The sequence below is a fragment of the Trypanosoma brucei genome, chromosome 7 (assembly GCF_000002445.2).
Source record: "Trypanosoma brucei brucei TREU927 chromosome 7, complete sequence".
NCBI classification, from domain to species: Eukaryota; Euglenozoa; class Kinetoplastea; order Trypanosomatida; family Trypanosomatidae; genus Trypanosoma; species Trypanosoma brucei.
The window spans coordinates 164,170-176,991 of record NC_007280.1 but is presented as its reverse complement, the minus strand read 5'-3'; the positions used below and the strand labels follow the sequence as shown (position 1 = coordinate 176,991).

Below are 12,822 nucleotides of genomic sequence, written 5' to 3'. Positions count from 1 at the left end.
TTACCTTATTCTTTCTCTACCGCTTATAATTTTTATTGACAAAACTCTTTTCACGAACTGCCAATTGATTAAAAACAGGGTCTACGCGGAAACATCATAATGAGTTTCGACACAACTTTGCACTTTTAAAAATTTCACGTCGGATGCTGCTTCTCCATTTCTTCACTTTCCCCTGCATCAACATGGTGCACCTTGCGATTTATTTCTTTCCCTGATTCTCTTAACACCAGGAAGGCTAGTGCCAAGTGTGGAGGCGGAAGGGAATATTATCGATACTTTGTGGCAGGATTTATACACATAAGTAACGCATTACGTATTCTTTTCCATCTGGCTCGGGTGAAGGTGGGGGAAGAGGAGTTGCGTACGTGCCAGCACTGCCAAATATGCTAATGCCTCAGTTTGAGTTTTTGCGTGGTGCAGAGTGCCCCATTTGCATTGAGTCGCTGTTGAGTAACGCACCCGCAGCAACGCCATCGTCAACGGACGTGGGTGCAAGTGGTGATCTGAACCAAGTAGGTGATGAAGTCAACTTTCCCATGCGAGTTTGGCCAAACGGCGCGTTTGGGTGGGTCGGCAACATGCCAGACGCCTTTGTGGCGGCGGTAAGTTTGTACCGTTTGGGTGCTGGTAGAGCAAGGTTGGCAGCGAGTTCATCCGAGACGTCAGGAGCCCTGGAGGGAATCGCAGTGCTTCCATGTGGGCACTTACTTCACTTTACGTGCGCAATGCAGCTGTACGAGTACAAGACTGGTGCACAGTGCCCCATCTGCCGTCATCCCTTGAAGAGGAAATCTGATATTCTGTGCTTCCACCCACAGTGTAGGCGAAGAGCTGGGCAACAGCAAGGAGAAGTCGTTGTCGACATGAATAATGCTGGTAGTAGTGAGACTGATGTTGCGCATGATGTAGACGATGAGGTGTGCATTACTGGCCAAAGGCAGTGCCCACCGACTGAAGCTTATGTGGATAGATTAAAGCGCGAAGTAAAGGATTTGATGAAGCGGTGTAGAAATCTCAATAGTCGCGAACTCAACCTTGCAAACAGTCAGCAGCAGTTGGAGGATCAGTGCATTAAATTACAAGATTCCCTGGGAAGAGCCCAGAATCGGTACAATGCACTAACGCAGAATGGGACGGTGGGGGTTGAGCGGCTGCAGAAACTTCGAACTGTTGCACTCGAGACATACAACTCTGTGGAGTCACTGACTAGAGAACTTGCGGATGCCACGCGTGAAAAGGCGCGACAGCACGGAAGAATTGCGCATTATGCCCAAAAGTTGGACCACTGCCGCAAGCGATGTGGCGCTGGTGATACTGACTGCCGTGCCCCCTTTGAAACGGGTAAGCCGGGGAAACCTGACGATTTTACAAAAGTTCACGAGGAAGCATTGCATCCAAAGAAGAAACCGAGATTATAGGGCTCGCCAGGTGATTTGTCGCTCTTGTGCGTTGCACTATTTGGTGCAGTTCACCGTGTGGACGGTGTCACTTGATAGAACAAATTTCGCACGAGAAGAAAGGGGTTGTCTTATAGTTAAAACTTTGTTATTTAGTGCTTAGTGCCTGTGTCCCCGGAACGATGGCAACCCCGTACTAAATTGACGCAGGCATACGGCGCTCGTTACGGGGGTTTGCGCTGCAACTGAGCTCGTGACGGCTCTGCAGACTCGCGGTTACTCCACGACATTTTTTTTTTTTGACGTGGTGTGTCTTATTTCACCAATCCAAAAGTGCGTAGGCCCGTGTCTCAATGGACGACTGCGTACCTCAACACACTAAATTGTCGTAGAGGTGTGGAGAGTTAGGAAAGTAACTCATATCATCTCAAGTGAGTTTGTACCGGGGCACCTTCCCTTTTTCTAACTTGCATTCCGGGGCATTGTTTTTTTCACCTTTTGTTTGTTTACGAGCAAAACAGGATGAAATGAGCCCGTGAGTGGTCTGTTAATAGCCAGTGGCTGCATGTAAGCACTGGTGTTGGGAATGTATATATGTGTCGGGATGATGGAAATAGAAGGTGTTATCAACCTGTGGAAACACGGACTTCAGCCGTTATGCAACTCCAGTTGGGTGAGAAAAATATTTAGAAGAATGTACTTCCCCAAAGTTCTGTCTATTCCATGTTGATCCTGCTGTTGTGGTCACGCTTGTCTTTCATTTTCTCTCACACCCCTGGAGTTACATCACCATCTCGTTTCACATGTTTTTACGTGACAGCGCTGCTCACTTTATTCCTTTGTGCGTGACCTATGGGTTGTTTCTTGCCCATTTCCTCACGAACTATTCGTTGTTACAATCTGAAAAGTAGATGATGAATCTGGGGAAGAAAAGAGGAGAAACCGAACTCCTGACATTACCGAAAGTTGCCCACTTTTACAGTCACTAACGTTACCCTGTTTTCCCGCTATGTCCTGCGTTCTCCATGGCGGCATTCCATTACTCCTCTTCTCTGTCTGCTATTTTCTGACACAAAGGATTTCATAAGACAAACAGAGGTCTAAGCAATATCTATGCCTCCGAAGAAAAGCGAGCTTGAAGCACGTGAAGAAGAAGAGGAAGAAGAAGAGGAGGAAGAGGAAGAAGAAGAGGAAGAAGAAGAGGAGTGGGAGGAATCAAACGATCTCTCCCAGCTGGAAGATGGACCAAGTACATTTTACGTGGGTGGTTTTAGTAGCATGCAGAAGCTGCAGGAAGCGTTGGACGCGGTGACATACCGTGAGGACCTTGTGATCGTGTACCCTGGCGCCTATCTTGAGAAAGAGGTGGTCATTGAGGAGTCTCGACTGGATGGCTTACGGATTATGAGCGTCCCGGTGGCACTGGGGCGGAAGGCTGGTTATCGCAAGAAGATCCATATTCCAAGGGACGAGCGCCGATTGGGCCCATGGTACGCGCCCTACGGTGGTGAAGCACCTGCTACCGCAACTGTAACCCCTACAGCACCAGATCCCCAACTGTTTCCAGTGATTGAAGGGCGACTGATAGTGCGTCACAGTCGGCCGTTTGTTTCTGTCGATGAAGACGCGGAAATTCCTGAGGGATTGCAGGGCATTAAACACTATGATGATGAGCAGGATAGAGTGGCTGATGGGGATGAAGAGGAGGAAAATGCCGACGATGCTCCAGAGGGGTCCACAGAGGAGGCTGAGATGGTTCACAAAGCAAAGGATAATCATCTGGAAATGCAAGGTTTATGCTTCTTTGGGGGTATCGAGCTTAATCCACTCACCAGATCCACATTCCGCCACTGTGTCTTCGGCGATTATGCATTACAGAGGAAAGATCCCTTAGCGACGACCGAGGCCGTGGAAACGACTACGTGTCAACCATCTACGGAACCTCCAGTGCTGCCAACAGTAGTGGCCCACCCTCTTAGCGAGGCGCTGATAGAGTTCTGCATTATTTACGGCAGTGCGAAGCAGGCGCTTTACGCGTATCCACGGTGCTCACTGCAGATCCACACCTCCATGATTTTGGGTCCTGTTGAGGGAACGCCAACCACGTATACCGCCGACCAGTTTCGTGCTGCGCGTCATGCACAACAAAGCCCCTTATTTCGCCTGAAGAATCGGTGGAAGAAGGTCGTATCCCAACCCAAGATACCTACAAAGGCTATGTGCAACGTAGCACTGTATCTGGACGATGCGGATGTTTCCGTGCGTGACTGCTTTATTGCCCACACAGATATTGGGGTTATGCTTGTCGACGGTTGCGCGGGCACCGAATTGAAGTTCCTGCGGCTGGAAAGCCATAGTACTGTGGGCATACTCTTCACTGGAGAGTGTGGCGCTGCTAAAGTTAAGTGCTGTGCGATTAGATGGTGTGGGAGGGAGTGCATCCTTGTAAAAGGTCGTGTGCCACCTATACCACCTGATGCAGAAGCTGTTGAGAGAGTGGCCTGCGAGCGTGCACAGCGGGAAGCTGAAGAAAATGAGAACGAAGAAGTGGAAGAAGAAGGTGAGGAAGAGGAGGACGCTGACGTGCCAAGGCCGCCGCCCATTCCTGCGCAACATCCTTCCCTTCAGAAGAATGCTTTGGAGGGCACTGTTCGTTTAGAGGGCGACGTCAGTTGTGGCACAATGTGCGATAACGTCATTTACATGGAAAAGGACGACACTCAACCTCCACTTTCAGGACCTTCAGAGGAGAGGAGGTTTCTTCTGAAGGGGTTTCATGTCCACGTGCGTGGAAGCACTCCCCTTGAGAGTGAAGACAACTAAAGCCGCTTCTGTTCAAAGGCCATGTTTGTGTTCGAGTATCGATTTGGTTAGCTCACCGCCATTTTCCCTTTCATTTTTCATTTTTAAACTTCTAGAGGTTCGCTGCGAGGTGTCCGACAGGTCAAGCGGTGAAAAAGACATGTGAATGGCGATAAATTGAATGAGATGAATGTACTTAGAAAAAGCTACTTGTACTTTTCCCCAACCCCTTTCTCCTATGTTTGGGGATCGTGGCGGGGTTCATTATGTAGATAAGAGGGGAGCCGGGAATGCAATGCGGATTAAGTTTGTAATGGGTAAAAGGAGAGTAAGGGCAGAAGCGGACGAGGATAATATTTGTCTGCAAGGATTTCACTTTTCTTCTTTTCGTCCCTTCATTCCCGTTTGTGATTTTCTCTTAGTTGCCTGTGTGGACTTGTCCCATTGCCCTCACGATCGCCCGATCTTGTTTTGTATGCAATGCATATTGCATGATTTATAAAACAAAGAAAAATGTGAAAAATGTGTGTAGTGGTAGAAAAATGGTGTTCATTCGCTCTGTTGTCGTGTCTCGTTCCTTTACCCACATATATGATTTTTTTTTTTACTCCTATCCCTTAGTTTGAAGAAGGAACTAATTCGCTGCGTAGAGTACAGCGACCGAAATAGGAAAGCGCGACCACTTGCAAGTGAATTAGGTGTTCTTTCATTGACCCCTGGTCAAGCTTGCTTCATCATGTTTGAGGGGGCTGGCGAAGGTCTAAATGTGCGTCTCGCTACGTCCATTAAGCTATTTTTGGAACCCGACGCCGACCCCTCCCGCAACGACGCTGCCGATACGAGGGGCAGCGCAAGTTATGCGTCGGAGGAACTTTTAAGTGTGGCTGATACGCTAAGAAAGTATGCTAACACCGATGAGTGTGCCTCGTCACCGACAGCCGTGGCGTCGGAGGAAAAGAGGTCGCCCACTGCTGCCTTGGCAGCTCCTCTTCGAGGGGATCGAAATTTACGCATCCCCACTCGTGCGAGTGAAGCGCGTCCGCGTTCTGCGAGTAACAAAATGGGGAAGAAAACCGACCGTGGCCGCAGCGCCGCACGACCAAAAGCTGCCCAGGAGCGAAAGCGCCTCCATCAAGGCCGCCAAGGTTCAAAGGCGACTAGGAAGCAGGAATCTGCAAAAGAGAAGCAAAACGAAGTAGTAGTGTCGCGTGCTGCAAGCCGCAGGGCGCGCAAGCACCAGGCACGAGCAACAGCTGTATCGACACTGAGGGATTATACCACGGCCACTCCGGCGAACAGGAAGAGTTTCATTGAGAGTATAACAGTAAATGAGAATGAATGTTGGGGTGCTCCACCACTAGAAGGTAGCCCCGAGGCAAAAAAACAAGCACATACCTCAACCATGTCTCCTCTCCCACGACGTGTCGCACGAGAGTTGTACCTCAAAGACGCACCCACACTTGATGAAACAAGTTCACAGGCACCGTCGCAGCATCATGGTTTCTACTCTTCCCCCGACCTCACCTTCCCGAGGTGGGATGGCTTCCCCAACAACAGCAGTAAACCCGTGAACGACGTAACTACCGGTTTGAGCAACGAAGCAGGTGATGCGTTGTTTCATCACTTCTGGGGTACCTCAGGAGAGCCGCCCGCAAATGTTGTTTTCCCTGGAGGCTCAATTCACCCCTCTAAAATAACCCGGTTGAAGGAAAAGAGTAGACACAACGACGTGTGGCATGTGGAGGATGGCACTCCGGCCGAAAAGGCAAACTTAAGTTCGTGGAAGCAGCCATTGCAGGAGTTTGGTGATACCGAGGAGAAGCCAGGGGAGCGGGGGGAGCTCGCCGTCACACTTGCCAACAACCGGATGACGTACACGGAGACATTCGATGACTACCAAAACGTTTTTTACAGGTTGTGGAGCTGCTCTTCCAGCCGTGGGCACATCGGGTTTTTAAAGAATTTGAGCGACAAAGCGGGGGCTACGGGCGCGGTGGGAGAACAACCTAACTCTCTCGTTGCTTGCTCTGCCATTCTGAGGGATCCACAAGGTTTATTGGTTAGTAGGAACTTGAATAGCATGTTATTTGCGGTGGGTTCCCAGCGAGGACCTGAAGGTAGTTTGAAGAAGTGGTGGCTGGCATCCGGTGGTGATTCGGCAGCTACATTGGATAAACAGACGATACTTGACCAGGGAAGCTGCGTAGAACTTTCTTACGCCGCACGTATTCTTTATGTTGCACTGCTGTACATTCGTACACTCGGCGGGTTCCCGACGCTCCAGCGAATCACCCCGCTTTCAGATAGTAGTACCGTTGTTGAAAAGGAGAATTGCTTGGAACTTGTATTTGCCACCACACGCTTTTCCCCAGGGGGTAAGAGAGGGAAGGGTATGCAAGAGGTTAACTTCCGTGAGGAGCGGAGCGTTATCGTCCGCTCCGTTCTCGCCGAAAAGTCATGTGTGGAGCGGTTTGGCAAGCGAGAGGTGGTACACGTGCTGCCCTTACTGAATGAGAGTGTAGGCGATGCACCAGAGAGAGTCAGCATGCAAACCATTACAAGTGCGGCGGCTGACAAGTCATTCGTAGGATTTCACCCCAGGTCTGATAAGCAGCCGACACGCGGGCCGGAACCTTCGTACACTGCTGCGGCCTCGTCCCCCACGTTGAACGGCTCCGCTCTTAATTCCCTGAAAGAGAAAGCGGTTGACTACGGTGATATTGCAGTAGCCTTTTTAATGAGCGTCGAGGCGTCGAAGTTAAGCGGTGTCCTTCCTGAACCAATGGAGATCGAGGGACTACGATATCGAGTGTTCATTTTGGATAGTTGTAAAAATTACAGAAAACCACAAGTTAATGTGTTTAAAAATGAGGTAGGTAGCGATACTGAACGGTGGATAAATAACAGAATGGGCGCCTTTGAAATCGAGCTGTTAAGAAAGCGAGAGGAGGCCCGAGCAGCCCAGGCTGCCCATCTAGCTCAAGTATCTCTCCAGGAGATGCTGCTGAAGATTAATGGGCCGTTGGGCCGTTTCCCTTGGTATCGTCCGATGACGATCGCCGAGTCGACGCTGGCTAAAGCGGACAAGGAGTCATCTGGGACGTATTGCACTCACTCGGATGATGTTCAAACCGCATTGCCGAGGTTTTACCAACTTCGGCTACCACGTTTGCACCAAGACCTCGCGTACGTGATGTGCAACCTGTTGGGCATCTCTCTCACAATGGTTCCGTGTCCAGCCAGTGGAGGGCAGTCGCAACCAAGTTCTTTCTATTCGGAGTAGGAACAAGTTTTATGCGCAGGACCATAAGTGCACTACCACCACCGCTTGGACGATTTTGCGGTTTCTGTAGAGAAAAAGTTTTCTTTTTTTTTTCTTTAAAACTCTCTTTGTCAAACGTATTCTAGATATAATTAGACATGACAATGTAGCAATAGAAGCAACATATTGTTTTAAATTGCACGTGAACTCTTGTACCTACAAACCTGCGTTTACATGGGTTTGAGGCGAGATTTCATTTAAACCAACCACATAGATATAGATTTGTGTTTTATACAATCGTCATGTCGTCACTTTGATCAACATGTATACATTTATAGATACACATGTGTCGCTCACGTGCGTTTATCTTTTTTTTCTTTCGAAATGAACCCATATTACATACCTGAAGGCATGGAAATTATCCGCAGTACCATTAAAAGCACCAAGAAAGAAATCTTTGTGCGCTGTAGGAATCGTTTCGGACTAATAAACGATTGTTCCCATTTTCTAATAACTCCACTGTGTTGCGTTTCACATTGTTGCCTTGTTTGTTCATTTATTGTTTTAGAGCAGTGGAAGTTGTCAGGGTTAACACGTTTATCTTCTGCTTTTTGACTCTGGTGATGGAAAGGTTTAGGGTACATGTCAAGTGGACTAACAGCCAGGCGGCTCATTCTTCAGCAGTTGACCGCGGTGACGCAACACATCCCGCTCCAAGCACGGCGCACCAGTGGTAAAGGATGGTGGCTTTCCTCCTTTGTCCGACCAGAAGGCGATCGCAGGGTTTTCACGCTAATAACGGAGGAGGAAGTTGCATTTCTGAAGCGGCGCTGTGAGGAAGAAGGTGATGAGGGGCGTGTGATCCTTTCAACACGCCCAACGAGGAATATAGTGAGGGCTGTGGGTGGGGCTGCCCTTAATATAACGCTTTCTTTTCTCGTTTCGCCGTTACTGGCGCTTTCCGTATCCCTTGAGGCGATACGGTTGCGAGGCTTGAGACCAGCGGCTTTAGTCATTGCCCCAGGTGTTGGGTTGTTCTGGGGAGCTGTTTTTATGGCCATTGCATGGTACGCGGCTGTGCAACAGATGCTGCTATGCGGCGTTCACACGTTGAGGGCGCCCATATTTTACCTGTTTTGCCCAGGTTGCTGCTGGAATGAACTCTCCTGCAGATATGAGTACCCCTCTGGTGTTGTTGGCAATTCCCATCCACTTCTCTCACTTCAGGCACCACCGGAAAAACTGTTCGAGCGGGCAATGAAGCGGGAAACGCGTCGCAAGCGCCGGGGCAAGCGAGATGTAGGGTATGAACGAAAGGGAGGTACACACCCTAGTGAAGGTGACGATTACTATGCAATTCTAGGTGTTACACGGGACGCAACACCGCAGCAAATCAAAGAGGCTTACAATCGTCTTGCTCTTGAAATTCACCCTGACAGGAATCCAAGCCAATCAGCAGCGTCTCAGTTTGACGTTTTAACCAAAGCATACCGTGTTCTTGGTAACGCGGAGAAGCGCCGTAAGTATGATATGGGTGGGAGAAGTGGGGTAGAGGACATAGGTAAGAAGAAGCGTGGTGCTGTTCGGGCCCTATTTGGTGGTGACGCTCTGTATGCCATAGTGGGTGACGTTAAGACAGGGAGCTTTTCGCAACGTGTAATTGATGGACTTGACTGGACACAGGAAGAGCTTGCTATTTTCAGGCAGCGCACGCTGGAACGGTGTCGCGATGAGTTGCTTAGCGTTTACTTGCAACCTCTACGGAGCGAGAAGGACAGCAAGGGCGCGCCTGCGCTTCAGGAACTCAAGGGACGCTTGCAACGGTTACTTAACACGGGTCTTGCGCGCGAGGTTCTGCATGCGGTGGGTCATGAGTACATGCGTGTGGTGCTGTACGGCAAAGCGTCTGGACCAAGGGAGAGAATGACTCTGTATTTAAACGAGGCGGGGCCGCATCGTATGCGTCGACGCCTTGACAAATGGCGCCACTTGTGCCGCATCCGCCAACACACTCTTAGGGATTCTGCTACAATGGTGGATTTGGCCTGGTACACCTCCGTTGAGGAATTGGAGAGCACAGCTCGGTGGGTGGCAACGTCTCTTCTACTGGATCATCAGGTACCCGAAGAGGAGCGGCGACAGCGACTTGAAGCCTTGCAGGCACTGGCTGAAATATTCATAACTTACGGCCAGTCGTACAAAGGTGCTAATAAGCAAACCATGGACGCTCTAATGAATTCCCTCAGAGATTATTATCAACAGCAGAAACGAGGTGAAGGTGGTTAAGTATTCTATTGGGAAAGACAGGGGGAGGGGCGTTTGTTTTATCTTTTGTTTAGGGGGAGCGTCTCTTTTGTATTTATTCATGACAAAAGCTGCACAGCAACCCATTTTTGGAGGCCGGACATCACCTATGCATGTGCATGACGCGTCACATATCAGTATGCTATCGTTAGAAACATCACACATTTCTTTTAAAGGTGAACCGTCGGGGGGATATATCCGAGCACTTCACGTATGTTTCCTCTCTCTCACACACACAAGTTGTTGGTGCAAACGCATTTCCGCATGGGGTCTACAGCGTTGTGACATAAGCGACTCGCGTGTTAGCTGCCGGAGAGTTCCTCAGGGGAGGTTCTTTTCCCCTTTTTTCTTCTTCTGTTTTCGAATACATTAGGGCGAGGGGAGTTACTCTTCTTTTCCCCATTTGCCACTTGCCATTCGCTGACGTTTGACTTCACCTTTTAATTCCGTTCTATGCCACCACTTGCGCAGATGTGCATCGGTACGTGGTTTGCTCACTCGTTATATTTTGCTTTTGTTTATTTTGACTATCGCCTCGTTACTCCGCCGCTGCTGCGTTACCGTCGTTGGATTCGCTCCTCCGACCAAACACACACAAGGGAGCAGAACCCTCTAGTGTGAAGACATTTAGATCACACAATACCAAAAGGTTAAAAAAAAAGCTAACACACTGAGGTACTGATACTACCATAGCATCACTAGCACCTACTTGAAAGACTATTATCACTATTATTTAGCCATTCACTGCTTTCTTCATTCACCGAGTGTGAAGGAGCGGCCGCTACATATAGGGGGAGTGGGTGATAGGAAGAGTGCATCTTCCCGTTGGAGCCTAACAACCTTGCCATCGGTTGGAAGAGCAACCGAAGTATGACGGAAAATTCACTCTCCACGACCATCACAACCGATGTCATAAAGCGCATTTGTGTCAAGACTGGATTTTACCGCAACCCAGTATGTAATGAAAAGCTTTACCTGCACAATAAGGGATTTGATAGTATTGAAGAGGGTGCCTTTGATCCTTACACGGATGTGAAGGTGCTTTGGTTGGAGGGCAATGCCTTCACTGTTATTCATTGCGGGAAAGATAGCCAACCATGCAATGTGCAGGCGGAGGGGCAGGGTGCAGGAACTGAAGAAGAGGTGAACGCGTATACGGAAGCGAGCGCTACTGACACGACACAGGTTATGTCCAAAAGTGCCCACTTGGATTGCTGTGCGGACTGGTTGGAAAGATCTCAGGTGGATTCCTCGGGTGCTGCAGGGTGCGTGAGGTCGGCAGAATATGGTATAAATAGTAAAACCGATGGCGCCGCGGCGCTTGCTTTTAAGTCGACTGCCACCAAGTCGTCATGTAACGCGGGAAGGGCCACCAAGGACGTGTTTCAATCTCTCTACCCGACGCTGCGCCAGTTGTATTTGCATAACAACGCATTGCGACGTATGCCAGACTTAAGTTCGTTTCAGTTTCTGGACTCCGTTAACTTATCCAGCAACTGTATTCGCTCTGTCGAAGTCTCCTGTGCGCCTTTCGATAAAAAGGCTGCGCAATACGAGGAGGAGCTGACCACGAAGGCTAATGCTATTGTGGCCAACTCCAAGAGCATGCAGCGCGAACTGAATAGTTCTCCCACCGGGGGGAAGTTGTTGCAGCAGCAATCCGACGAGATAACCGAGGATGCCACCGGCAGTCCAGAAGTAACGCAAGAAGAAGGGATACATATCAATGAAAAGGTTAGCGGTGACGGTTGTGATGTCGGAAACGCAGTTAATGACCCCGGGAGGGATGGGAACTTGGAGGCATGGTGCAAACGATTGGATGCATATGCCTCCTTCTGTCCGCATAAACCACTGGATCCGCTAGAAGATGGCAAACCTCTTAGTGAGGTCCCTGACGAGTATCGCACTCCCTGTAGTTCCCTCCGTACACTAAATCTAGCTTGTAATTATCTCACCGCAGCGAACGACATAATTCAGCTACTGTGCTACAAGAACCTTTCGGTACTGGACCTCAGCAACAACCAACTTGCCGATGGTGAGGCAGTTCTTCTCGTATTGGAGCGAATGTATCGTCTGAGGGCCTTGAAGCTGTCTGGTAATCCCCTCGTGAGAACCATTCCGCGGTATCGAAAGACCGTACTCGCGCGCTGCAGCAAATTGTTTCATCTGGATGACCGACCAGTTTTCGACGGTGAGCGGCGCCTTGTAACGGCGTGGGCCCGTGGAGGAGATGAGGCCGAAAAAAAGGAGCTATTACTGATGAAACAAGAGGAGAGAGACCAACACATGAGGCGCCTCCGGGAGTTCCGTGAAACACTGGGGCTCGCCGCTCACGGGGGCTTAGGAGCGTCCGAAACGGTCAGACTCTCGGCTTCTGGAGCACATGTGGAACGTTACAACGATCAAGGGCGGGATAATCGAATCTTTATTGATAATGACAATGTTGGAAACATCAACGACGATGCTGAGCTGACAAGTTCAGAAACTGGTGAAGAAGACAGCAACGAGGCGGTGGCTAATGGAACCAACAACAATCGACGTGCTTCCGGGAATGATGCACCGCGGGCCTTTACTTCAAACACCTCTCACGAAGGCATCAGTGATCCTGAGATGTGGCGAGACGTAAGTGTGACCAATTTCACCGGTAGTGACGACGAGGATGACGACGGTGATATATTTATCCCACCGAGAAACTGATAGAGGTGTATGAATAGATTGATGGGAAGAGCGAGACCCCCCTCCCATCCCTTCCAACAATAAGCTCCAACAGCAACGAGGGGGGGGGGTGATCATACACGTTTATTAGAAAAATGTCCGTGCATGTGGACAAGGAGAGGCTAATCCTTTCTTCCAGGCGTGCTACGTTCCGTTATCCGAGAGGCCCTCCTTTCACGCGATTTGTTTACGTTTTCTTTTCAATTTTCCATAATAATAATAAAACCCCCAGCTTTTGTTTATTGATGAAATTTGTTAAGTATGACCCACCTGCGAACAGTTTCAACTGCAGCGTGATATGATCGTCTCTATCATCTTTTACGTTGAGTAACATAACTTTAT

The 12,822-nt window shown here is 49.4% G+C and overlaps 5 protein-coding genes across 5 annotated transcripts, besides 3 other annotated features; all 5 read left to right on the top strand.

Annotated features, from left to right (window-relative positions):
* Positions 1-12,822: part of a sequence feature (sequence corresponds to BAC RPCI93-29K4) that runs on past both edges of the window.
* On the top strand, positions 384-1,418 carry Tb927.7.770 (hypothetical protein, conserved; the record flags this gene model as incomplete). The annotated part of the gene is made up of 1 exon (XM_840608.1): positions 384-1,418. The coding sequence occupies one exon, from the start codon at positions 384-386 to the stop codon at positions 1,416-1,418; it is 1,035 nt and encodes a 344-aa protein (XP_845701.1).
* On the top strand, positions 2,511-4,220 carry Tb927.7.760 (hypothetical protein, conserved; the record flags this gene model as incomplete). The annotated part of the gene is made up of 1 exon (XM_840607.1): positions 2,511-4,220. The coding sequence occupies one exon, from the start codon at positions 2,511-2,513 to the stop codon at positions 4,218-4,220; it is 1,710 nt and encodes a 569-aa protein (XP_845700.1).
* Positions 2,544-2,602: a microsatellite.
* Positions 3,918-3,973: a sequence feature (CT-rich).
* On the top strand, positions 4,936-7,482 carry Tb927.7.750 (hypothetical protein, conserved; the record flags this gene model as incomplete). The annotated part of the gene is made up of 1 exon (XM_840606.1): positions 4,936-7,482. One exon carries the CDS (start codon positions 4,936-4,938, stop codon positions 7,480-7,482), a length of 2,547 nt encoding a protein of 848 aa, XP_845699.1.
* On the top strand, positions 8,104-9,747 carry Tb927.7.740 (chaperone protein DNAJ, putative; the record flags this gene model as incomplete). Its single annotated transcript, XM_840605.1, has 1 exon — positions 8,104-9,747. One exon carries the CDS (start codon positions 8,104-8,106, stop codon positions 9,745-9,747), a length of 1,644 nt encoding a protein of 547 aa, XP_845698.1.
* On the top strand, positions 10,636-12,462 carry Tb927.7.730 (hypothetical protein, conserved; the record flags this gene model as incomplete). The annotated part of the gene is made up of 1 exon (XM_840604.1): positions 10,636-12,462. The coding sequence occupies one exon, from the start codon at positions 10,636-10,638 to the stop codon at positions 12,460-12,462; it is 1,827 nt and encodes a 608-aa protein (XP_845697.1).